The 24,748-nt window shown below is 32.3% G+C and overlaps 2 protein-coding genes across 2 annotated transcripts; one reads left to right on the plus strand and one right to left on the minus strand.

Moving 5' to 3' along the window:
• The first annotated feature begins 284 nt into the window (after positions 1–284).
• On the plus strand, positions 285–5,042 carry LOC115957086 (SKP1-like protein 1A). Its single transcript, XM_031075321.1, has 2 exons — positions 285–308; positions 4,486–5,042. Exons 1-2 carry the CDS (start codon positions 285–287, stop codon positions 5,002–5,004), a joined length of 543 nt encoding a protein of 180 aa, XP_030931181.1. The 3' UTR covers positions 5,005–5,042.
• Positions 5,043–12,714: 7,672 nt separating this feature from the next.
• LOC115958122 (ras-related protein RABF1) lies at positions 12,715–18,282 on the minus strand. Its single transcript, XM_031076487.1, has 8 exons — positions 17,902–18,282; positions 17,353–17,429; positions 16,301–16,384; positions 16,007–16,101; positions 15,731–15,836; positions 13,616–13,705; positions 13,437–13,523; positions 12,715–12,945 (listed from the first exon to the last, which is right to left on the minus strand). Exons 1-8 carry the CDS (start codon positions 17,924–17,926, stop codon positions 12,907–12,909), a joined length of 603 nt encoding a protein of 200 aa, XP_030932347.1. The 5' UTR covers positions 17,927–18,282; the 3' UTR covers positions 12,715–12,906.
• Positions 18,283–24,748: the final 6,466 nt, after the last annotated feature.

Raw genomic sequence — 24,748 nt, forward strand, 5'->3', positions numbered from 1 at the left:
TTTCCATCCAACATTTAACGGTAAGGATCATTTTGACACAATATTAAAAGTTTAAGGACTAAATTGACACATTTAAAACGTTAGAGACCAAATTGACAAATAACTTAAAAGATAAGGACCAAATATGTCATTTACCCAAAAAAAAAAAAATGATAAGCATAAGGACTAGATTTATACCCTCAGCCCAATGGAAATGGATGATAGCCCAACAAGCCCAAAACAATATATTTGTTAGATGATGGATTTCATAGGAAAAAGACTCAGTAAATTATGTCTAGGTCACAATGGATAGGATTTGTGCTAAAAAGGTAAGAAAATACAATTTTAATGTGATGGCAGTAGCTCTTCTCAGATATTTCTTAGTTTATTGTTGACTCATTTCTTTAAAGATTATCCTCAAAAGTATGGTTGCCTCTTATGATATTCTCTAGGCGGCCGGGTGCCAACCTTCAACAATGCTCCCCCAGGACATTTGGCTCCTTAGGAGACACCACTTGTTCGTTGTTATTTGTCCTTATCCTCGGTCCATTAACCCACATACTCATCTTATTGTTTGATTATCCTCAGGCTCCTCTGCATCCTCGAGCATGGCCCATGGCCCAATACTTATACTTGGTTCTTTTATCCCCACAATAAGCGTAAACTTCCTACTATAGTAAAGAAGAGTCGACTCCAAGAGAGGCACTCAAGGTTTACTCTCAATCGTTGAAGCATCAAGTCCTTTTATAGAGAAATGTTGGCAATAAACCCTATTCAATCCATGAAAGCTGCGGCCAAAAAAAAAAAATTTTTGCGCCACCTCTTGAATCCAAGCCTAAGAAGGGTTCTTCACTTCTTGCACAGTTGCACACCAATTGTGCCCTAAGTGATTTTGCCAATTTTGTGGCCCACGCAAGTCATTTTTGGAGGGTTCTTAGAAGGCTAATAGAACATATTCATTGAGAACAGAAGCCCATTTTTCACATTCATATTGGTGAAGGCCTTGTCTACCTATAGATCATGTCCACTAAAAAAAAAAAAAAAACTAAAAAATACATCAGAAAGATGCAAAACCAAATCTTGAAGTGGGGGCATTTGTGGACATCAAAATTTTTATGAGGTACCCACAATTGTCCAATTGATCATGATCGAGTATCTTTGATCAAGTTAACTTTCAATTGATGATGTGAACAATCAGCAAATGAAATCAAGTCACGTGGCAGCATCAAAAGAAAAGACTTATATGGAAGGTTCTTATTAAATGGAAAACCAAAATTAATTCATAATTCATAATTAACTCTCAATAAACGTTGAGAGAAAATTCCAAATCAAATGCTATTGAGTTGCCTATAAATAGAGGCTTCTTATATGAGAAAAGAACAGAGACTTAGAGAGAAAACTCTATTGACACTCTGCCAAAATAAAGAATCATCTCTAAGTCCACAAGTATTCTATTGTTCATAAAGGCTTATTCCTACTTCTTCAAATCAAAGTAGGGATTCTTCTTTAATCTAGTTTGAGATTAAGCCAACGGCCCTCACATCAAATCAAGTACGTTCATCTATTCATTTAACTTGGAGACATCAAAACACGATTCAAGATCAAACTTCATAGCCCCCCTTTGGATTGTAAAGTTTCTTGGAGATCGAATCAGAGGAGTTTATTGTACTCTTTCATTATAAAGATTTATACAAAGGATTGTACTTACATATATACAAATCAATACAAATTGATTATTTGTTACACTATTTCGTGATCGTGTGATTTATTTTTTATGAAAATTGTGTGTACACATGCATATATATAAGTCAATGTAACTATATTTACAATCTGCAATATTTTACCACTCAAAAAATACCACAATTTATATACCAAGTTCTCGTCACTTTGTGTGTTATGACTAAAATGTTGTATACCTATTGAATATCGAAAAAAAAAAATGTATACCTATTCTTTTGTAATACTCGATACTTTCTTAGGTTGGTTCAAATTCAATATTTGGGTAATACACGCATTAGTCTTTCATTTTGCTTGCTGCTAGCAAAAAGAAAAAATCTAAATGGACAGTGACTTGCTTCTTTAATTAGTTTGGTTTATGGTTTATGATATTTACTTGTGTTACATTAAGTCTTGTAATTGTGTTTGACTCTTGTAGTTATGTGATGTTTTGTCACAGAATTATAAAAGGGGGAGATTAATTATTATGGTTTAGATGTTGGCTAATTCTAGTTGACAAACATAGTGTTACAGAGGGTTCAAATCTATTTTAATTAGTTTAGGTTGTGTTAACATATGTACGGTGTCAAGAGCTGCTTAAGAATTTGAATACCAAAGAATTTCGATCGAGTAAAAATTGAACTCACTCAAGTGAAACATTAAAATAGGCAGAATTTTACACGACACTTGCTCCACTCTCACTCGAGCAAGATTGATGAAATCTGAATTTGAATTCTACTCGAAGAGTAATTACTCTAGAGAGAGAGTAACCACAAAGTAGATCTGAAAATTTTTCTCCTTAAGCAAAAAATTATAATCCCTTTTTGTGTATTGGTCCTAAACAAAAACTAATTGTCTAATTACTTCATCTTGAGCTTTAAGCTATTTTTGAAACCACATAATTAATTCTCCAATGGTGGGTCACAATTGCTAAGTTCAAAAGCTCTGGGTCGCAAACGATATTTGTCAATAGATTATACGTAATTGTTTAACTGCTAGTGAATGAGCAATTTTCCATTGAAGAAATTCTTGATTGATTCTTTCTCCACTTCATCTATATATATATATAAAACCGAAACCTTTGCTGGCACCACAATTTTCCACGTCAGCACAATATTTAAAAAATAAAAAAATAAGCACTACAATTTTCCACGTCAGCACAATATTTAAAAAAAAATAAATAAATAAAAATTATAACTCCTCAAAACCCTAGCAACCTTACCCCTCTCTCAAGTTAAGAAATATAAAGCCACGGTTTCTGTAAACTCTCTCTCTCTCCAGACGTAGGAAACGTAGGAAGCCCTAAAGCATTCAAGATCTACAATGCACGGTATAGATTTTAGCTTATAAAGTTCAGCTTTTGTAAGGTTAGTTTTGTTTATATATTAATTAATACATAGTACTTTGTTCACCATTGAATACTCATATAATCAATTTTCAATTCAATGTTCAAGAATTAAACCAAAATTCTAACTGGGCTATCATAAAATATTATTATTAGTATGAATTTTATGGAGTTGCGGTGTTCAAGAATTAAACCAAAATTCTTTTAAATTATCTATAATATTTTGTCCTCTGAAAATTTTATCTCTTTGATTTTATTATATTGTGTTTCTTAAGCTATAGAGAGATTTTCTTTGGTTTCTACAAACTCTCTCTCTCTCCAGATGTAGGAAGTCCTAAACGCACGGTATAGCATTCAAGATCTACAACTCACTATATAGATTTTAGCTTATAAAGTTCAACTTTTGTAAGGCTAGTTTGTTTATATATTTAGTCTTTACGTTTAGGTTTAGGTTTTAAGAGATTTATATATTACTACTATGTGGCTAAATTTCCCGTGACATCAGTTTTATGTTTTTAACCAAATACATCAGGAAAGCAAGAGAAGGCGCATAAATATTTAGTCCTTAGGTTTAGGTTTAGGTTTAGGTTTTAAGAGATTTATATATTACTACTATGTGGCTGAATTTCCCGTGACATCAGTTTTATGTTTTTTTTTTTTTATTTTTTTTTTTTAATTTGTTTAATGTAAGGTTAGTTTGTTTACATCAGTTCTTTATCTCAAAGATAAGGTTTTTATTTCTACCACAAGAACTATTTAGGTATGTATCCCTTGCAAGCACACATGAACTTAAATTGTCTTTTAATATATGCATGCTTTATTATTTTCTAATAGTTTTCCCGTGCATCGCACGGGTTAGCGACTAGTTACTAAAATTTGGGTTCCTTTTAGTGCTTTCATTAATCCTGCTTTAGGTATATATATGGTGATTAATTATTGAGGTTGAATTGTGTTGGATTATGTGTTTGAAACACTCGATTTGTTGAATTAATCCCATGTATAAGTGTTTGGGGGGTCTAAAAAAAACCTTTTCATTTACATAAACAATGATGTTTTTAAAAATCAATTCTAAATCACGGCTCCAAATTAGGTTTTCCAGTAGTCATACAAAACATTACCCTCAGTTTATTTTCTAAAAATTCATGGCAAAAAAGGTTATTATTATTATTTTTTTTATAAATTAAAAAATAAAATAAAAAAGTGATTCATGCCTACATTAACCGACAAGGCCACAAGGCTATACATATCAGTATCGGAAAACCCACCTCCCTTTTTTTATTTTTTCCTTCTCCTAATCGGCTAATACTAATAGAGAAAGAAGTCTTACATAGCTAGGAATCATAGAGAGAGTAGGACTACTTTGTGACTAAGGCCTATAGCTCTCTCTATATATACCATACTCGCCCACGCTTGTATTCTCTATACTTTGCATTCTCTAGCTGTAGGCAATACAATCTTCTAGATTCTCTTGCGTAGGGTTTCCTTTAGCATACATATTTCTAGCTTGTAAGAAGAAGAGTATGGCTTTGGAGTTGAAGAGCTCCGACAATAAAATTTTCGAGGTTGAAGAGCTTGTGGCTGTGCAGTCTGAAACCATCAAGAGCTTGGTTGAGGATGGATGCGCCGACAACGTTATTCCACTGCCAAACGTGGATAGCAAAACCCTAGAGTTGGTGCTAGACTGGTGCAAGAACCATGTGGACATGAAACTCGACGAGGAAAAACTGAAGGAATACGAGGGCAAATTTATTGAGGTTGATCAGGCAGTTCTCTATGATCTTCTCTTGGCTGCAAACTATCTCAATATCAAGGACTTGCTGAACCGAGCGTGTCAGAAAGTTGCGGACATGCTTAAAGGAAAAACACCCGAGCAAATTCGAGAGACGTTGAACATCGTGAATGATTTTAGTCCAGAAGAAGAGGAAGAAATCCGAAAGGAGAACCTCTGGGCCTTTGAAGAGTGATTGTTTTTTCTGTTTTTGATGTTTACTTGATTAGTAGTCTTTAAGGATCATGAAGATTTTTGTTTTCTTTTTTCTCTGTAGTAGTATTTTCTTTGAATTTCCTTTATTAGCAACCGATGAAACTTCTTAATTTCGTATAGCTTGTGGCCTTGTCGGTTAATGTTGGCATGAATCACTTTTTTTTTTTTTTAAATTTTAATTTATAAAAAAATAATAACCTTTTTTGCCATGAATTTTAAGAAAATAAACTAAGAATAATGTTTTGTATGACTACTGGAAAACCTAATTTGGAGCCGTGATTTAAAATTGATTTTTAAAAACATCATTGTTTATATATGTAAATGAAAAAGTTTGTTTAGACCCCCCAAACACTTGTACAGGGGATGAATTTGATTAATTCAACAAATAGAGTGTTTCAAACACATAATCCAACACACAATTCAACCTCAATAATTAATCACCATATATATACCTAACCTTCTGTGGTATTTTTCGGTAATTTATTTCCATTAATCTCACCTCGTACAACTGTAGTTGATGATCTATTGGTTGTCAGGGACTTGGTGCTTTTGTCTCAATTTTCATATTTGAAATTTGAAAAATACCAATTTAGTAGTTTTTTATTGATGAATTTTAGAAGAAATGGCGTTTGTAATAATTGGTTAAAGAAATTATTAAGCACCGATTGAGTCCTAAAAATTATCTCTTTATGGTTGCTTCATTTTAATTTTTTCACCAAGAATGTTATATTTAACATTTAAAGGATATTTTAATGCCATCAACGAGTAATCTTATTGGGTATCAACATGTGAGTAAAGTCTCACATTAAGTGTCTGTTTGACAAGCTTATTTTTTGCCAACTAATTTTACTATTTAACTTATTTTTGTTATGGTAAATTACATAAATGGTTCTTATCCTTTACACCATATTTCAATTTGGTCTTTAACATTTCAATTGTGTCAATTTGGTCCCTAACCTTTTTAGTTCCGTGTCAACTTAATCCTTGTCATTATCTCATGGATGGAAAAGTCTGACGTGTCAAACGGCCTAAATAAAAAATTAATTTATTACCACATCAATGGGCACATGTCCTGCCATGTTAGTTTTTTTTAATCCAAATTAATTTAACCCAAATCAAATCTTTTTTTTTTGGGTTTGATAAGAAAATTTGCAGATTTTATTAAAGAGGGGCAGACCCAAATTAAATCTGAAACACTTGTCTCCCTAAAATCTAAAATCCCTAACAGTGAGGACGGCAACGCCTTCTCTCTTCCAGCAACGCCTTCTTTACTCTAGCAACACCTTCTTTACTCCAGCAACACCAAGTCTATCTCTTCTATGTGAATCTGGTACCTTTAGAATCATGTGACTTATCATGCAAAAGTTCATTTGAATGTGTTTTTCTGTATGTGTTTATTACTACAAGTGGGTCCAAGCATTTAAGGTAGAGATGGTATCAAACAGATTCACAGTGGACTACAACGAAGTTCTTTTTTTTTTTTCCCGAGCTATGACTATAATGAAGTTAAAGGGTTAAAAAAATGGAGTTTCTTTATTGCAGCAAACATAGGGCCAATCTCCACTGAATGTGAGATTGACTATAAAAATCAAGTAAAAAAAAGATTATATATAAGCAAAACGCCAAAACGTGAAGTAGAAAAGTACGAAAAATACACAAAACTGAGCCAAATGAAAATACAAAATTAAGAGAGACACAACTAGTGCTGCTGGAGTAGAGAAGGTGCTATTGGAAGAGAGAAGCTGTCGGAAGGAGAAGGCGCCATTGTCCTCACGATTAGGGATTTTGGATTTTAGGGAGATATGTGTTTTTATTTGGGTCTACCCAGATTAATAAAACCAGAAAACTTTTTTTTTTTTTTTAAACATTTTTGATTTGGGTTAAAAAAAAAAAGAAAAAAAAAAGAACTAATGTGGCAAGACATGTGTCCAATAAATAAATTTTTTATTTAAGCTATTTGACATGTCAGACTTTTCCATCCATGAGATAACGACAGAGATTAAGTTGACACGGCACTAAAAGGTTAGGAACAAAATTGACACAATTGAAATGTTAGGGACTAAATTGAAATATGATGTAAAGGATAGGGACCATTTATGTAGTTTACCATTTTTGTTACTATTCATGGGTCCCACTGCACTTTTTGATACTATTCATGGGTCCCACTGTATTATTTTAATTAACATTTACTTTTATTTATAGTACTTTCAATAAAAAGTTTGCAGTTTCAACATAATAAGCGGATCCCAAATATACTCTAAGTATGCGTTTGGCTCCAGCTTAAAAAGCAAGCTTATTTTACTATTCAGCTTATTTTTACTAGTATTTATGGGTCTTACTGCACTTTTTGGTACTATTTCTGGGTCTCACTATACTATTTCAGCTAATTTTTACCTTTACCTTTATTTACAGTACTTTCAGTAAAAATTTTTCAATTTCAGCAAAATAAGCGGATCTTAAACGGACACTAAGAGTCTATTTGGGAACAAATTATTTAGTTGAAATTGAAAACTTTTTACTGAAAGTACTTTAAATAAAACTAAAATTTAGCTAAAATAGTATAGTAGAACCATGAATAGTAGCAAAAATAAGCTAAATAGTAAAAAAATCTATATTTTTAAGCCAATGCTAAACGCAACCTAAGTGTGTAATTGGGATGAACTAAATTTTTCAGCTTTTTTTTGTTACTATTCATGAATCCCACTATATTTTTGGATACTATTCATGGGCCCCATTACACTATTCAGCTAACTTTTAACTTGATTTACAGTACTTTAGTAAAAAGTTTTCAGCTAAATAAGATGTTCACAAACAGACACTAAATACTAATGAGAAGAGTGGGTTATTAATATAACATATAGTTGGCTATCAGTGTACTACATATAGAAGGGCCTTGCTTTGTGATCTGGTTTGTGTTAATAATATTCTTTCTGATTCAATAAAAAAAAGAAAGAAAGAAAGAAAGAAGCATATTCTTATATGATATCAAATCTTACTCATTAAAGTATATCCTTGGAAGAATTCATCCAAAGTCTTCAAGAGTTCATGTAGTACAAGTTAGAAATACCATGGAAATTGGCTACCCCTATATATTTTGCAAGCACATTGCTCCAGTAAACATAGAATCGTAGGAACTTACATACACTGATAGAGTATAAACCTCAGAATGGATTGGAGTTGGAGTAGTTCATATTTATCAAAGCAAAGCAAACAGGCTGAAATCGATGATGAATATTGAATTAGTTTTTTAGTTTTCTGGTGGGAAATGGCAAACCAGGATCTTGGTTGTTTCTAACAATTATAACACAAGCATCTTTGCAGGCAGCTTCACATGCAGCAGGACCTACATTGGGATTATCTTTCAAGCACTGTGGCTTACATTGATTGGTACATTCTTTTACTAATTCTTCCTCTGTCTGGGCACACACCATCACAACCAGCAGGAAGACAATAAGTAGCATGGAAATGGTTTTCTTGGTGCCCATGTCTTAGTTATCCTTGATGTTTAAGAAAATATAATTGGAAAGGATGAAGAAAAGTTATGGTGACTTTGGATCATATATAAAGGGCATACGGTTGCACCAGTAAAGGAAAGATCATATTTACGTTCCTCCTCACTTGGAGGTTAAGCTAGATTTTCTAAATAAAGATCATCCAGAGAAAGATGATGGTAAAACAAAGATGGTGGAAAATGATTTAGAATTGGTCACCAGTGTAATTTAGTTAATTAGTTATGGATGCCTAACCAAAACTATCCAAAAGTAAAAATTTCAGTAAACAGAATAGTTTAAATTGAGCCTGAATTAATCTCCAAGGTGATCTAATTAATCAGTTGAGTATGCCTAGCTAAGCAAAAGAATCTAAAGTAAATTAAAAATCTCTCGAATAGTTTGATAGTCTTTGAAAATTAAACATTGACCGTATTATTGTTTTGACCGTACAAATGTATTTGTAACGAAAGAAGAAAGAAAAAAGAATTGAAAGGAACATAAAGGAAAACAAAACCATAGGAATTATAGTTGATGATGCATGAAAAATCAATAAGTCACTTGTTCCTTTGGAGGTGCTGGAAGACCTACAAAAAGGAAGAACGCTAACGGAGGGCACCGATAGGATGCCAACCTAAACTTCTTCAATATTGAAGTGAAAAACTCATATGAACCCAATAAAACTCAAATGGTAGTAGTGTATGGATTTTGTCAAATGCACCTCGAATTGAATGAGGTCTAGCCTTTATATAGGGGGATCCTAAGTGGGTCTCCTTGTTTTGTGTCACTCTCCTCATGGGAGACGGGTTGGTTAAGTGGAGTAAGTGGGAGCGAATTACAAGAAGATTGCTCCCATGTTTTGAAGTAGTGGATTTGTAAAGTAAATTCCGTTTGTCGTACCTAAGTATGATTAAATTTTGTCTAAGTGTAGAATGATCATCATTGTGGACGACTATGCTGTGGACAAGCCTTATGACATGGATGTTTGTTTATGGTTGTCTATGTGAGTAGGTGACGTTCTCCGTATAGACAAACAAACATATGCTGCACGACAAGTTGGACGAGATTTTCATTTTATTTTGAATCAGATACAGAGTGTGATAAGTGTCAGATGATTAATATTGTATGTTGGATGAGTGTAAATTTATCGCCAGTGTGTCAAATGGGTTCTCATGAGTTGCTTTCATCAGAGTTTTCATCATTTGTAGGGTTGGATGAGTGATTGGAGGAGTTGGATGACCTGTGTGGCGGATTGCCTATGTTGGGTGGCTTAAGGCAATTGTTGGACTATTCTTATTTATATTGGATGAGGAGGTTGCTTGCTGGGAAGAGTCTTAGTTGTTAAGTAGAGAGGTTATCACTTTTAGTCTCCTTTGGAAGAGCCTAGTTTAGAAGAGTCATCTTTGAAAGTCTCTCCTCTGGAAGAGCTAACATATGTTGGACAAGGTCATTTGGGAGACTTTCCCTTTTCAGATGGAAGGAATCATGGTTGTCCATGGGGTTGGAAAAATCACTTTGGGTGGTGATGATGGAAGGCCGACTTGGTGGACATGTCAGATGAGTCTATTGTAGAGTGGCAGGTAGTTCGTTTAAGGAGTGAAAAGACTATTCTTATCAATAGTATTAAAAAACATTCACCAACCCAATCACAAATTTAGAATCGCTAGTTGCTAGTAAATTAAAAGAAAATATCAAAAAACAAAAAATCTTCGTCAATCCTAAACCATAATGAACATCGATGATACTAGTACTAACTCATTAATCAAGTCTAACATCAAAAATAGAAATTAAATCATTCTCTAGCAAGCAGAAGGTATGGTATATTATATTAAAACTGACTATCTCACACTACGTACTTATCACACACCGATTGTACACACTCTAATTGAATAGGTTGTGGCATTGTCAGTGTACCAAGTCCGCGTTTCAGTAGGAATCAAATCACTAACGAAATACAAGTAGCTCACAAAGATATTTTTTTTTTTAAAAAAAATTTAAAAATTTGGCAAGAGATACACTTCATGCATCTATTAAATAAGTTTATTATATAAATAAATAAATAATGTTTAAGTTTTCAGTTATTATACTCCCCTCCCCACATTTACTTTTCTAAAATTACAAACAATTTACATTGATATCCTGGATGACAAAAAATAAAAATTTGAAAATTTTCTAATTTTCTATTTTATCATCCACTTAAGCTATCATCCACATCCCATCTAATAGAAAATTTGGTATTTACTAAAGCTTTTTATCTTTCGTGATTATTTAAAACATTTTTTCAATCATCTAAGCGAGGTTAGTGTAAATAGGTTACATTTTAGAGAAAATTGGTGTCTTATTCCAAACTAGAGAAGATATCAATATTGTAATATTTTTAGAGGAGGTGAGTGCAATTTCCCAATTCAATACACACTTATTCTTGGCCATGAGGCCCATAACCAATTTAGGGGGTATAAGTATGACGTTTAGTGCCTATTTGTTTCAACTTTCCCAACCAAAAAAGCCCGTTTTGAAGAAAGTTGAACCACAAAGCCTATTTTGAAGAAAGCTGAACCACAAAGCCCGTTTTGTTAGGTATAAAATGCAATTTTTTGGAAAAAGTTGCGTTTTGGGTTTGTGAAGAAAACGCGCAATGCCATAAAGGAGCTCAGAGGTGCATTTTGGAAAAAGCCTGTTCGCGATGATTTATATCTATTGGACATGCATGAGCAATTACCAAATTACCCTTCACATTTTAATTACCAAATTACCCTTCATATTTTACTGAAAATCTAACTTTACCCTTTGATGCATTAGAAGATGTTCTCATGCCAGATTCCTCATTCCTCTCATCTCTCTGCTCTGCCCTCTACCCTCTCTGAAACTCACTCACGCCAGATTCCTCATTCCTCTTATCCTTTTGTTTATAACACAATTTTACAAAGGAACCTAATAATGAAATATAAAAAAAAAAAAAAAAAAAAAAAAATCAATCTAACCCATTTCTACCGCATGTCGTTGGCAGTGGGGAAGAGATCAAGCAACAGTGGGGAGGAAGACAGGCGGCGGTGAAGGCAGAGATCAATCACCGATTTAACCCATTCCTCCCTTTTGGATTTCCCCCTCTATCTTCGTTTGATGAGAATCAAATGGTGTGGTGTGTGTGACCTTTAAGTTTGTGCGTTTTGATGGGATAGAGGGAAAGAAACTTGCAAACGAAGTGGTAAAAGAAAAGAGAGAAAGGAGGAAGAAGAAAAGAAAAAGAAAAAGAAAAAAAGAGCTTTGTGGCAACTGGAACGTTCTGGAGGAACTGGTAGGGAAAAAGGGGAAAGAAGGAACAAAAAAAAGGTAATTAGAATGTTATGGAGGAAGTGGTGGGCAAAAAAAAAAAAAAAAAAAAGGTACGTGTGTGGAGGAGAAAAAAAGGGGAAAAAAAAGAAGAAAAAGGAAATAGGGATGGAAAAAAAAAAGTAAAGAAATAAAGGAAAAATAAAATAAATAATGAAAAATAAAAATTGAGAAATACTACCACAATATTTTCACAATAAATTTTAAATGGTAGGTTATTATTACTTAATATTGATGAGAAAAAAATAATTTTTTTAGAAATTTTGAAAGTTCTTTTTAGAATAATTTTTTAGAAAGTATTTTCATAATATTTTATATATACATTGTTCTTTTTGGTAATTTATCACTCAAACTGTCACTTTTATAAGTACTAGCTAAACACTCAGTTTTTTCAAAAAACACTTTTTAACAATTTTTACCAAATACTCAACTTTAAAAAAAAAACACTTTTTCATGTTGCACTTTTTGAAAACTCCACTTCTTCAAAAAACCCAATTTTAAAAAACTGAACCAAACTCACCCTTAAGCTTGGGCTAGACTAGAGGTTTCAGTTGTAAACGTGAATTGTGGAGGGGTATCATCTAAATGTAGTGGCAACCTCTCATGTCTACCAGACTGGTACATTGTCCCTGTTAGCAAGTATAAATTCTTTGCTACATCAAGAGGGATTTTGCCTCAGGTGGGCTTCAAGACTGAGCTCCCCGCACCTATTAGCTGGATGTGCCAGTCGACCTAAAGGCCATTGGAAATAAATATTATATCTTCTCAGGTATGAATTGCTGAATTCTCTCTCTCTACCACTGAAAGCAAACCATAAATGTGTTACTTCAAGTGTCAACTATATTGTTGTAAGTTTTAACTTCAAGTTTCAGTCATTGTGTCCAACTAAAAGGATTGATTGAAAACCATAAACAATTAATAAGAAGGTATTACATATCTTGCAAACAGAAAGAAAGAGTATTATGTATCTATAACACAATATACACAAGCTGAATATTACAGGCAGATAAATGGTTCCCACAACTTGAGCAGCTATAAGTTAATTCAGTTTCAAAGGTTCTGCATCATGAAGAGGCCGGGCGGGGTAGTCGCTTGGCAATTTCCTGCCAAAAAAAGGAACAAGCATCAGTATTCCAAGTACATAGGAATTTCTTTTTATGTGACAGCTAGAGATAGTGGGGGAGGGGGAGGTGAGGTTCAAACCAAAGACATAAAGCACTACAGAAGATGCAACTATCATTGGGCTATCACTTGAACCCTAATACATAGGAATTGCACAACTATAGATTCCACAGACAAGCCTATTTGCAGGCCCAACTAATAGCCTTGACAATAGCAACATAGTCTGTCAACAAAATGTTTCATTTAAAGCAAGTGCTCCAAGATGAAATGGTGCATATAGTCTCACAGAGTACCAAATTACAATTGACTTGTATTTAGTGTACCCTGTTCATAACACCAATAATGAGAGAGCGCTTCTAAAAACTAATGTCAGTCTCAATCATTTAGATTTGTAGATGGTGTATATTGTTAGTACTAGCAATAACAGCTGCTGACAGAAACATATATTCTAAAATTTCAATGTCAATAGTACCTCAAACAGCTGATTTATATTATCTGCTGTCTTTGCAGATGTCTCAATAAAAAACATTCCATTCTTCTCCGCATAGTCAATGCCATCCTGCAAGCCAAATAATGCATGTGTTATATCTAGAAAATGGATATAAATTTGTGGTATACAGAATGCATCAAACTGAGGAGAATTTCACTCACCTGAACCGGTACTTCGCGCTTCTCATTAAGATCAGCTTTGTTACCGACTAAGGCCATGACTATATCAGGACTACCATGTTTTTGTAGCTCCTGTAAAATGCCAAATCCATCAATTGGTTGGAAAAGCATATTAAACTGCAACCATAGGAACTAAATTACCAGACTTAATGAGAAATGCAGTTTATATAACCACACGTCTTTCTGAGTAAAAAGATCCCATCTATAAGCAATGAGCACTTGAACCACACAACTATATAACAATCCAACTATCTCAAAGTAAGTTAAAGTTTTTCCTTTTTCACCACAGCTCTTGGAATTCCAAGAGAATCTGTAAGTCAAAAAATTTCAATTGATTAAAAATTTAAAAGAACGATTTATATTCATCCAAATCTAGATATTTGTTGCCAGCAAGTCAATCTCTAGATTCTCTACAGTGTAGAGATTAGACAAGAATTAATTAAAGGGCACATGCACATGAGTACAACAGAACACACATATAGGTAAGCACACTTCCTTTTAATGAACTTTGTGATAGACAAACCAAAGCTGTTATGTACAAATTTTCATATAATTATAACCACTTGAGTCCTCGTAAACACAATTAGTAATATTATTGAACTTGAAAAACCTGCAATCTGTTTTAATTGGAAAAAGGAGAACATGAAATTATTGAGAAGAAAAGAAATAGATATTATAAGTTAATTCAGTAATGACTACTGACCAACTATTACTCTATCAACTTCCTGATAGTGATAGGATGTAATTGCAAACTGCAGGATAAGTGATACACCCTTTAAGCAGCTCATATTCTCTATTAATGACACTGTCAGCATGAGACAGACATGCAACCTAGGTTGTTGAAAAGCATGTTGATGATGCATTACAAGCAAGGTTTGGTGCCATCTTTGAAATGGATTACTTTTTTAATACAAAATATCACAACAGAATTCCTCCCACTGTCATAATTGTACTGAGAACAATTCTGTACAAATTTGATTTTAGGTATGTAGCCCATTAGATGAATTTTACTTAGAGCATTGTTTCAGAGTAATTAGAGGTTCTAAAAGAAAATTACTAAAATAAATATTCCAAAATGAAAAGTCATAACCTGCAAGAATAAAATATTTTGGCACAAAGGTGAACACAGATATTCATCCAACCAACTGATGAACAAACCTAATCAGCTGTCAGTCTGATTTCCCAACTTAAACTATTGCCAACCAAGACCATGCAACCATATCATGATTAAATTAGCAAATTTAAGTAATACACAGTGAGAACTAAGATGTCAAGATCTTATTCAGGCAGTACAAGAAGCATCGATGGGGTTTTCCCTCTAAGAAACTCCTATTATCAATAGTTTATGCACTGCTATGTTCTGGTAAAATTAGACTTATTCCATTCACATAACATTAGTGCATACACTGCATTTGATCTTTCTCTCTTTTTTTTTTTTTTTTTTTTGATGACATAGGGAACCTTTCTAAAGAAGAGCCCTTTGGACTTGCCTCTAGCTAGTAAAACTTATGGGCAACTAACCCCACCCACCAAAACCAATTGTCACGAAATTCAGGGGCATTCACCCCCTGCATTAAATCTTTGTTACCAGCCCAAGCCGCCACTTAAAACATATCTGTAAACAAAGTTTACCAGATAAGAATACCTCAACCAGATTCTTTTGTTTAACACTTTATGCAATAAAGAATATTAGATTAGAAGCTGTGTTGCACCAACACATTTTCTTTATACTGGTCTGACTCAAAGCTGAGCACCTTCCAATGTTTTTAGTTTCAAGGGGACAAAGGGGGGCGGGGGCAAGAAGAATATTAGGAATAAACTTGGAATTTCTTTCTCATGTCAAGCCATTAAGAAAATTATTGATAATTAGAAGTTTTAAAAAGGTTTGACCATCGATACAAAAAAATTATGGCTCAAACTTCAATTCTATATTAGGTACTCAATCATCAATGTACAACCCCATGATCATAGTAGTTTTGTACCCTCATAAAAAGGTTATTATATGGCTTTATCCTTTCCATAATTAAATGTTTCAGGGAAAAAGAAAACAAACAAACAATAAAATAACTAACACTAAGCAATCCCTGAAAAATCTACCTTAACCCAATATTGTGCCTTGGCAAATGAGTCTGGGCTTGTTATATCATATACAACAACTGCAACTGCAGCACCTCGGTAGTAAAGTGGCGCCAATGCAGCATACCTGAATAAGATAAAATCAACAATTAATTTTCTCGTGCAAAAAGTGGCATGCATGGGCAAGGGAGACGGGGTAGACGTCCAATAGAAGCAAGGACCTTATAAAATGAGCTTGTGTTATGATATATAAATCTTAAACTTTTTATATATTGAAGCATGATTTGACCACCATACCTCTCTTGGCCAGCAGTGTCCCATATTTCAAACTTAACTGTTGTAGAGTCTTGTAAAGCTATTGTCTGTGATAAGAATGAAGCTCCAACAGTAACCTGAAATTATTTAAACCACCAATTGTAAGTGTATCATAAATTAACCTCTAGGGGTAGGAGGAAGGATAGACACCCATATCCATTCACATAGATCATTATAAATAAATAAATCTAACCATTTTTTTATGTAGTTTACTACAATACAAATTTACTTCAACATATTTTACTTATCAAAAAAAAAAAAAAAAAAATTGCTAACCTTGGAAGTTGGGTCAAACTGACCACGAACAAAGCGAAGAACAATACAGCTTTTACCAACACCAGAATCACCTAACAAGACCAGCTGCACACAGCGACAGATGCAAAGGTGAGTTGCATTTACTCATAACAGGATTAATACAATAAAATCATTATCAATTTCACAAAGACCTGTAGGTTTTATCTCAACCTCTTTCTCCTAAGCCCCAGCATGGAAAAAATTAAAATAAAAAAGTCTTTCAGTTGGCAAATTAATTTTGTCTACTACTATACTACATTGTGAATCAACTGGAAGCAATAAAGCTGAAATATGGTACCAATTGCAAATAGCCCAATCTTTACACTTTTTTTTTTTTTTTTTAAATTTTATTTTTATAAATGCAAATAGTCCAATCTTTACACATTTTTTGCACAAGTAATTTTAAAGATCAATTTTGTTCTCAGTTCAACTAAACTAAGCTTTCATCCCAACTAACTAATTCAACAGCATATATCCTTTTCCAACAATATTGTATCCAGCAACATATATCTTTTTTCATATAATTAGATCTTTGACCATGGATCCTAAGGGACATTGATAATAACCACTTCTAGGAAAATTTAAAACTAGCCATTATCACTTAAGTAGCTAAGTCAACTTACTTCCACAAATCACACATCAATTCTATTTCAATTGGACTTCATCAATACAAAAAATAACAAAAATGAATAAATTGACCCACGATGTCCATCTCATTTCATTTACTCAACCAATTGCAAAGTTTCTTGAAAGGGCAAGACTTAGGTACAGTCCTTAGGTGCTTCTCTAAATTCCCCTTTTAAGATTTTGCCATGTAAATTTTTTTCAAGAGATGGAAGTTAATTTTTTAGTTAAGAAGTCACATAACTAAATCTTAAAAGGAGAAGCTAAGGAACCGCACCTAAAGTACTTAACTAAGTTTTGCATTCTTGAAAATATAAAAAACGTATAAAAGCCACAAGTCGGTATCAACTGAACCTAAAGATTTGACTAAAACAGTAGCCTTTGAAAACACTTTGCCGCTAAAAAAGTACCTTCACACGGAGATTTTTGGCGTCAGACACTCCGCCATTCTCTGAATTCAGCCCGGCCAACTGCCCGGAAGACCTGTCTGCAAACATTAAAATCCCAAACAATCAGACTCACCATAATCGCCATTAAGAGTCAGTAGCAACCAAAATCCACATAATGACAACCACCCTCTTGAAAATCCCATTTCCCCAGCTCTTCACTAAATCAATCTCGTTCAGCTCAGAAATTCAATAAATCAACCAAATTCTCAAGACCCAGATGATAATCTACAAATTTGTATAAAAAGATTCCATATTTCAAAGAGAATATTCAGTTCAACCAATCTGATCCAAGAAAAAACCCTAGAAACACATGACTCCTAGCCCTTCATCAAATAAGTCCTTTTTCAGCCCAGAAATTCAACAAATCAACCAAATTCTAAAAACCCATATAGAAATCCACGTATTTGGGTACAAATCCCCAAATTTCGAAGAGAAATCTCGGTTTTGACCAAATCTGAACCAGTATAAGAAACCCTAGAAATTTCAACAGAGGACAAAATTAAGTATTACCTGGAAGAGAAGAGGAGCAACCCATGGCTACCAGAGACTGTAGGCTTGTACGTATAGTTGTATTTCTATAGTATATGATTAGGGTTTATGGTGAAAAGGTTATTGTCAATTGTGAGAGAGTGAATGTGCAGAAAGAAAAAATGGCTATATGGGTTTGTGTGGAATTTTAAGGTCGTTAATGGCTGATACACTATAAATTTTTAGAGACCCCATTAACCCATTTTATACGTATCGTGCCACAAAAGTATGTACCCACCACCGAATTAAAAACCAAAATAACTGAAAAAACTAAAAAAGAGAAGTTTCCCTCAAAAAAACCTAAAAAAGAGAAGGTGGTGATGATGAAAGACAAGATTTTATTGGAAACTTACAATGCTCGTATAGGCTTATATCTATGTACAGGTGTCTTTGTATGTAAGCTTTATAATTTGTTAAAGTTGGTCAATATATTCTTTTCTTTCTCTTAAATACTTATCCAAAAATAAATTTAACCGATTGTATGGAACTATGGAAGTAATGGATCAATTCAAATTTTCATCCATTAAAAATATGGGGGTGGTAGACAAGATTTGAGATTCAAGTATTGTGGAGTGCATAAATTATTTATCAATTATCAATATTGCTAACATTAATAAGTTTGTTAAACTGCCAAGAGCCTTGTAGTTTAACTAGTTGGTACTTCTTGATGTTTCTAATGGAGATATTCAAATATTTAAATCTTTTCTTTTTTATTGTAATTATGAAATTATAAAATAATGCTTAAACCTTTCAAACAAAGGAGAACATAACCCCTGTTTGGCTCGTAGCTTTGGGGAAAGTAGAATTCTCTAATGGTTTGCATGTAGGTATTTTACTGAGGAAATAAGCATTGCTTAAATTACAAGTTGTTAAGAGAGATGGTCACGACTCATGATAAGCCCTTAACTAGATTGGCCCAACTTGTCAAAAGCCCAAACAATTGCTAAACCTGGATAAGGCCTAAATCAAAACTATTAATGGGACATTTGAAAACTCTGGTTTTAATGTTTATTTACACATTATTAAGGACAATTGGCAGATTGTTATTAAAGGAAAAATTATTTATATTTTTGGGATTTAAAGGGAAAAAATATAGATATGAAGATCTGAAACCCTTTTGTTCTCCAAAAAAAAAAATTCCTTTGTTTTTTTTTTGGGTACAAATGCAGCTCCAACTTTTTTTTTGATCCAAAGTAAATCCTAAAGTTGAACATCCATACCCAATTTTTTATTTTGTCTTTCCCAATGTGATTTAGATGTTCACCATTTTTTTTTCCTTCCACTCTCTCCATTTTTTCCTTCCATATTTTATTCCCCCCCCCCCCCCCCTCTTTCAATTCTCTCCAAGAAGCCCATATAAATCACCAAAGCCCACTCCACCCCTAACATCACCAAAGCCCATTAGCCCAAAACCCAATTGTTCACGAGTCCACACCAAAGATCCACCAATCTGATGATGACCAACCACACCCAATTATTGCAGCCCCTTGATCGGCTTTTGCTAATTATTTATTTATTTATTTATTTTCAAATTATGACCGACAACAATCTTTGAGGAATTAATGATTATGGCTTTAGGACTGTCAATGAGATTTTTTTTTTTAGTCTACAAAGGAATTTGAGTTGGTACTTGGTTGATTTCAAGGATTTTTTTTTTTTTTTTTTTTTTTTTTTTTTTGTGTGTGTGTGTGTGGAAGTTTCTTCAATTTCTTTAATTTATGTGGCAAATTGTTTGTGCATAATTCTGAAAATTGTAGATAAATTATTGATTTTTTTTTTTTTATATAATAAGAGAAATTGTTACTACCTCTAATTATTAGTTTTATTATTATTATTATGCCAAAAGGCTTGTAACTCAATTAGTTGGTACTTTTTGGTATTTTTAACGAAAATATTCAGGATTCAAAATTTTTCTCCCCTATTGTAATTATTATATTTTTTTTAAAAAAAAAATTCCCCTATATAACATTATTTGAATAAAAATAAAAATTTTGTGCATTGATATAATAATTTCATCTCTATTTGAATTTTTTGTGCCAGGGTCATTATTTTTGAAAATTATTAATGTATAATATTTTAGTAGCAATAAATTACTTTTTAAAAGGGAAAAATGCATTTTACAAATCAATTACAATTTCATTTAGCGTAAATATTTTTAAGTAAGAATTTGAGGAATGATACCAAAAGCACTATTTCTTAGAAGATATATATTCTACCAAATTTCATTTCATAATTCCTTTTTGCGATAAATCAAAATTTAAAGGCTATAGTCACCGTGGGTTCCAATTAATTCAATTGGTAAAATCTCTAATAGTTGAATAATAGATTTGGGATTCAATCCCCGTCTACACAAAAAATTGATTGGTGTCTTAATATAATATTAAAGAGTTATCATCAGAAACATACGTTGACTATGGCTCCGTCAAGTAAAAAAACAACTTTAAGCTAAAACTGTGAATTCTATACATATTTTTTTTTAGTATAAAATATTGTTTTGATTCCTAAACTTAATTAAAAAATTATTTTTCATCCCTTAACTTTAAAAAGCTTTTTTTTTTTTTAAAAAACATTGTAAACAGTTTTTTTAATAGTTTAGAGATAAAAATATGGATAAAAAAAAAGAACTCACTTCAATAGTTTATAGTTGAAAATTTAATTTTTTTTATAAATATTTTAAGGGCATAAATTAAGTAAAATATTTTTAATAGTTTAAGGATAAAAGACAAACTTTTCAATAGTTTAAGGAAAGAAAAATGTACTTTTTAAAGTTTAGGGATGAAAAACAAATTTTGGTAAAATTTAAAGACTAAAATAGTATTTACCCTATTTTTTAATATAATATTCAGTACTCACCCATTTTAAGAAAGAAAGGGAGATGATGCCTAATAATAACAATAACAATAAAATTAACACTAATCATTAATTTGATTCAAATATGAAAATACTATTATATACTCCTTACTCGTTTCTCGCATTTAAATGTTATTTATCCCTTCTAAAAAAAATGCTATTTATCATATTGATTACTAAATGAGTATAATAATTTCAAGGCATTTTATCACTATGTTTGCTGTTGTGTTGTGGGTTAGATTCGTGGTGGTGGTGGTGGAGGGTTAACATGTTGGTTGTGGTTGTTGGTTGCTTTGAGAGAGAGAGAGAGAGAGTATTTAAATAAAATGGCCAAAAAAAAAAAAAGTTTGAGATGTTGGGTGTGTTGTAAAGTGGTATGGTATAATAGATAAAGTAACTTTTGAGATGGAAAAATGAGATAATTTTTAGAAACTGAATGCTAATGCTCTTAGAGTAATCGATAAATTCTTTAGAGAGAAAAATCTGCCAATGTACTAGTTAAGAGACTCAAATCTGGGACCTCGAGATCACATGAAGCACGAAAAGTACAATCAATTAACATTGGATTTTAATTTATTTAAAAAAAAAAGAAAAAAGAAAAAAAAAAAAAAAAGAAGAAGAACAAGAAGAAGTGTGGGGGCGAGATTTGCGGTCTTCCCTATCTCTTGATAGGATATGTCGATAGAGAAATTGGTGGTGGCCATAGCCCATAGCAGTGGAGATCTAAAAGAGACCTTGATATAATTAAGAAAGTTGCTATTGGTCAAGTCAAACATACCATCATAACTAATAATTTCGCATTGCAATTTCATACATACAAAATTATGGCGAGCATGAGCGCACGATGCAGCATATTTTATGTGCTTTACAATTTTCATGTATGTTAAATTACATAATTCACCTTATTGATTTTTTTTTTTTCAACTTAAATATTAAATTTTAAAGGTTTTCAAATAAAATCCGAAATTATTTTAAGTGTTTTAATTCATCCCCTCAATGAATCATTATGCAAAAACTATACGTGATGGAAATTCTTTTATATATACACACACATTTGTTATGGTGACATTTTAACGGAAGTATCACTAGTGGATTTCTAGTTGAAGAGGAGTTGCCATTTAAACTTTAATGGCAATGTATAATAATGCGATTATGAATGCACCCAATTGAGTTTTATAACCACATAATTTCATAATCTACCACACCGAAAAAGGTAGTGCAAATCGTTTTGGAAGAAAAAAGTTTTCATGATTTGAATTTAGTGTATGCAAGTTGTACACTTCATCAAAGCTTCCTACCCAACTTTAGAGGGGTGTTGGAAAGTAGGAGTATTTATTTTCCATATTAACAAGACTAAGTCATGAATGAAAGGATATGAGACAATTATAGGATTTGAATTAATCAATAATATTGATTTGTAATTTAAATGCAAAATGGGTAGCTAATTTATAGTTAATTAAATTCCTTTATAATTTATTGTAAACTTTTTTTTAAGAGACAATTTATTGTAAATTGAGCTAAATGAAAATACAGCCTTTTTGAATTTTTTTACTTTTGAGGGTATAGACATAAATCTTAGTGGCATCTCTAGATACATGTTTATTATTTACTAAACATGTATACAATTGTGTCTAGGAAAAATAAAATTTTTAAAAAACCTTGTATAAATAAATAAATTAACATTTTCTATACTTTTATATATATATATATATATTGGCTTTTATTAACATTAATTAACAAATGAGAAAATTAACACCCCACCTTCTTCTAAGGGAGCCCTTAGAGCATAACTAAAACAACAAAGGAAATTGGGATATTTCCCGTAATATCATGATTAGAAGCCCAACTAGTAAGAGAATTTGAGGCTCTAAATATCATTAACTTATGATTTGATATAATATGTTATTCCAAATTAAGATTCGGTGGTATTTTCTATAACCCTATCAACTTCAAATTTTTTTTTTAATAATAATTTTGATTGAAAAGACATACGCGAGTCATACCAAATAAGTTTTAAGGAGTATTTTTGCCGAAGCTGAAGAAAGGTGCGCATTATATGCGAGAGAGATGGTGACTCACGTCGCATTAAGCAGAGGAGCCCAAAAATATTAAGGTAATCAAATGTATACATGTTTAGGTGGTATCTGAAGCTGTTGATTGGACTATTAAACCTCCCAGGGGACATACCCACCTGAAGTTTGGAGATAATTGGGGTCCATCATTTTGGGCTATTTCACTAATTTCTAAGCAATTTGTTAGACATTTCTTTCCTTCAGTCCTTGTAATTCTTGATAACACCCCAATCTTTTCAAAAAAAAAAAAATCTATCTTCAAACTGGTGTCACTCACATCAAAGTCTAATAAAGGTCATGGAATCACTTGATTTGTTGAGTGTGTGTGCAAGTTTGAGTAAATCTTTTTCTTTTTCTTTTTCATTTTTCCTTATCTTTTCCATATATGATTTTGTAAATTTTTGTACCAAATGATGTGATTTTTAGGCATAAGGCGTAGCTTTAAGCAAGCGTTGTCTTTTTGTGCAAGTACCAATTTGATTGTTTTTCCTTTTGTGAAATTTTCGTATCTTTTTTGGATTATTTTGTTTATTGTCAGTCAAAGCTTGAGCGATACAATCACCCAATAGCCTCCTTCACAAGTAAAGGCTCCTTCTCTATTGCAAATTTTTCTTTTTGCTATTGCTCTTGTAATGAACTCGGTCATATGTTAGCTTGTTAGGTTTCTTTTTCTTCAATTTAGGAATCTCAACCTATTTCTTCCATTCTTCAATGAGTCTTTTATAAAGAAGTTGATAGGCCGGTTTCTCCTATTTTGTCTTTGCCCTCTTTTGAACTTGGGCCTCCCGTTTTGTCTTAATAATAATTTTTAACTTATCATAAAAAAAAAAAAAAAAAAAAAGAAGTAAAGGCGGATGTGATAAAAATAAAATTAACAATAGAATTTTGTTTTAACTCAATTGTGTATCAAAGGGCATAATAAAAAGAAAAAGAAAAAAGAAATAAACTTACTTATCTGAAGTGACGTGTGAGTAAATGTAAGGATAAGGAAGAAAAAGAGTGGCTTGATGATTACTCGTTGGCAAGAAATGCTTGTGGGGATGGATTTGAAGTGTATGTATGAGTAGTTTTATAGTGACTGATTGCAAGAGTTATTGTTTGAGAGAGAGAGAGAAATGTATGGGTATCTTTCATTTCTAGCCAAAATTATTATTATTTTTATATATATATTTTTTATAGTTCTTGGGGGAGGGGGGTTTAAGTTCAAATGAATATTCTCCAATTAGTGCCTTCCTAACAAAAAAATAAATTTCCAATTAGTGTCAGTGGAAATTGTTTAACCCATCTTTTAAAGGCTTTATTTAGCCAAAAGTATTATTGTTAAACGATATTCCCGTGTTTTTATTTTTCATGAAGGAGAATTTGATTTCAAATCTCCCATCTCTTACTTGTTAGTATTAACAAAATAAAAAAGTTTTAATTAAAAGATAAGATATCACTTCTATTCTCCTTTTCGTCCTTTTCTTCCCACATTATTCTAATTTTGGCATATTATGTGATAAAATTGCTGCACCTAGGCATGTTCCAAATAAGGCCCTCTTTAAATTCACCCCTATTTGGTACAACATCAAAGTTTATGTACCAAATTGAAAGGAAAAAATAGAAGATAAAAGGGGTCAAAATGTAAGCTTATAAAAGTTTGAGTTACTTTAGGATTACAACTAATTTCACAACCATTCTATGTACCAAATGGTGATTGGTTGTTTGTTAGTTTCACATAGGCTCACTTTTTTTTTTTTTTTTTTTTTTTTTCACTCACAATCAATCACATCGGATAAATGTAAAAAATATGTGTGGATTTGGTTGTGATTCTAGAATTTTTCTAAAAGTTCAAGTGGTCTAATTGCATTTTACCCAAAAAAAAAAAAAAAAAAGAGAGAAGAAAAGTACACATATATACAACCAAC

The sequence above is a fragment of the Quercus lobata genome, chromosome 8 (genome assembly GCF_001633185.2).
Source record: "Quercus lobata isolate SW786 chromosome 8, ValleyOak3.0 Primary Assembly, whole genome shotgun sequence".
Taxonomy (NCBI): domain Eukaryota; kingdom Viridiplantae; phylum Streptophyta; class Magnoliopsida; order Fagales; family Fagaceae; genus Quercus; species Quercus lobata.

Coding starts and splice junctions, on each gene's coding strand:
- LOC115958122 (XM_031076487.1), bottom strand. CDS start 17,926: ATGGGTTGCTCCTCTTCTCTTCCAG. Junction 16,385..17,352: donor CCAAAAATCTCCGTGTGAAG/GTACTTTTTTAG, acceptor CGCTGTGTGCAG/CTGGTCTTGTTAGGTGATTC. Junction 13,524..13,615: donor AGCGCGAAGTACCGGTTCAG/GTGAGTGAAATT, acceptor TTTGGCTTGCAG/GATGGCATTGACTATGCGGA.
- LOC115957086 (XM_031075321.1), top strand. CDS start 285: ATGGATAGGATTTGTGCTAAAAAG. Junction 309..4,485: donor ATAGGATTTGTGCTAAAAAG/GTAAGAAAATAC, acceptor CTCTAGCTGTAG/GCAATACAATCTTCTAGATT.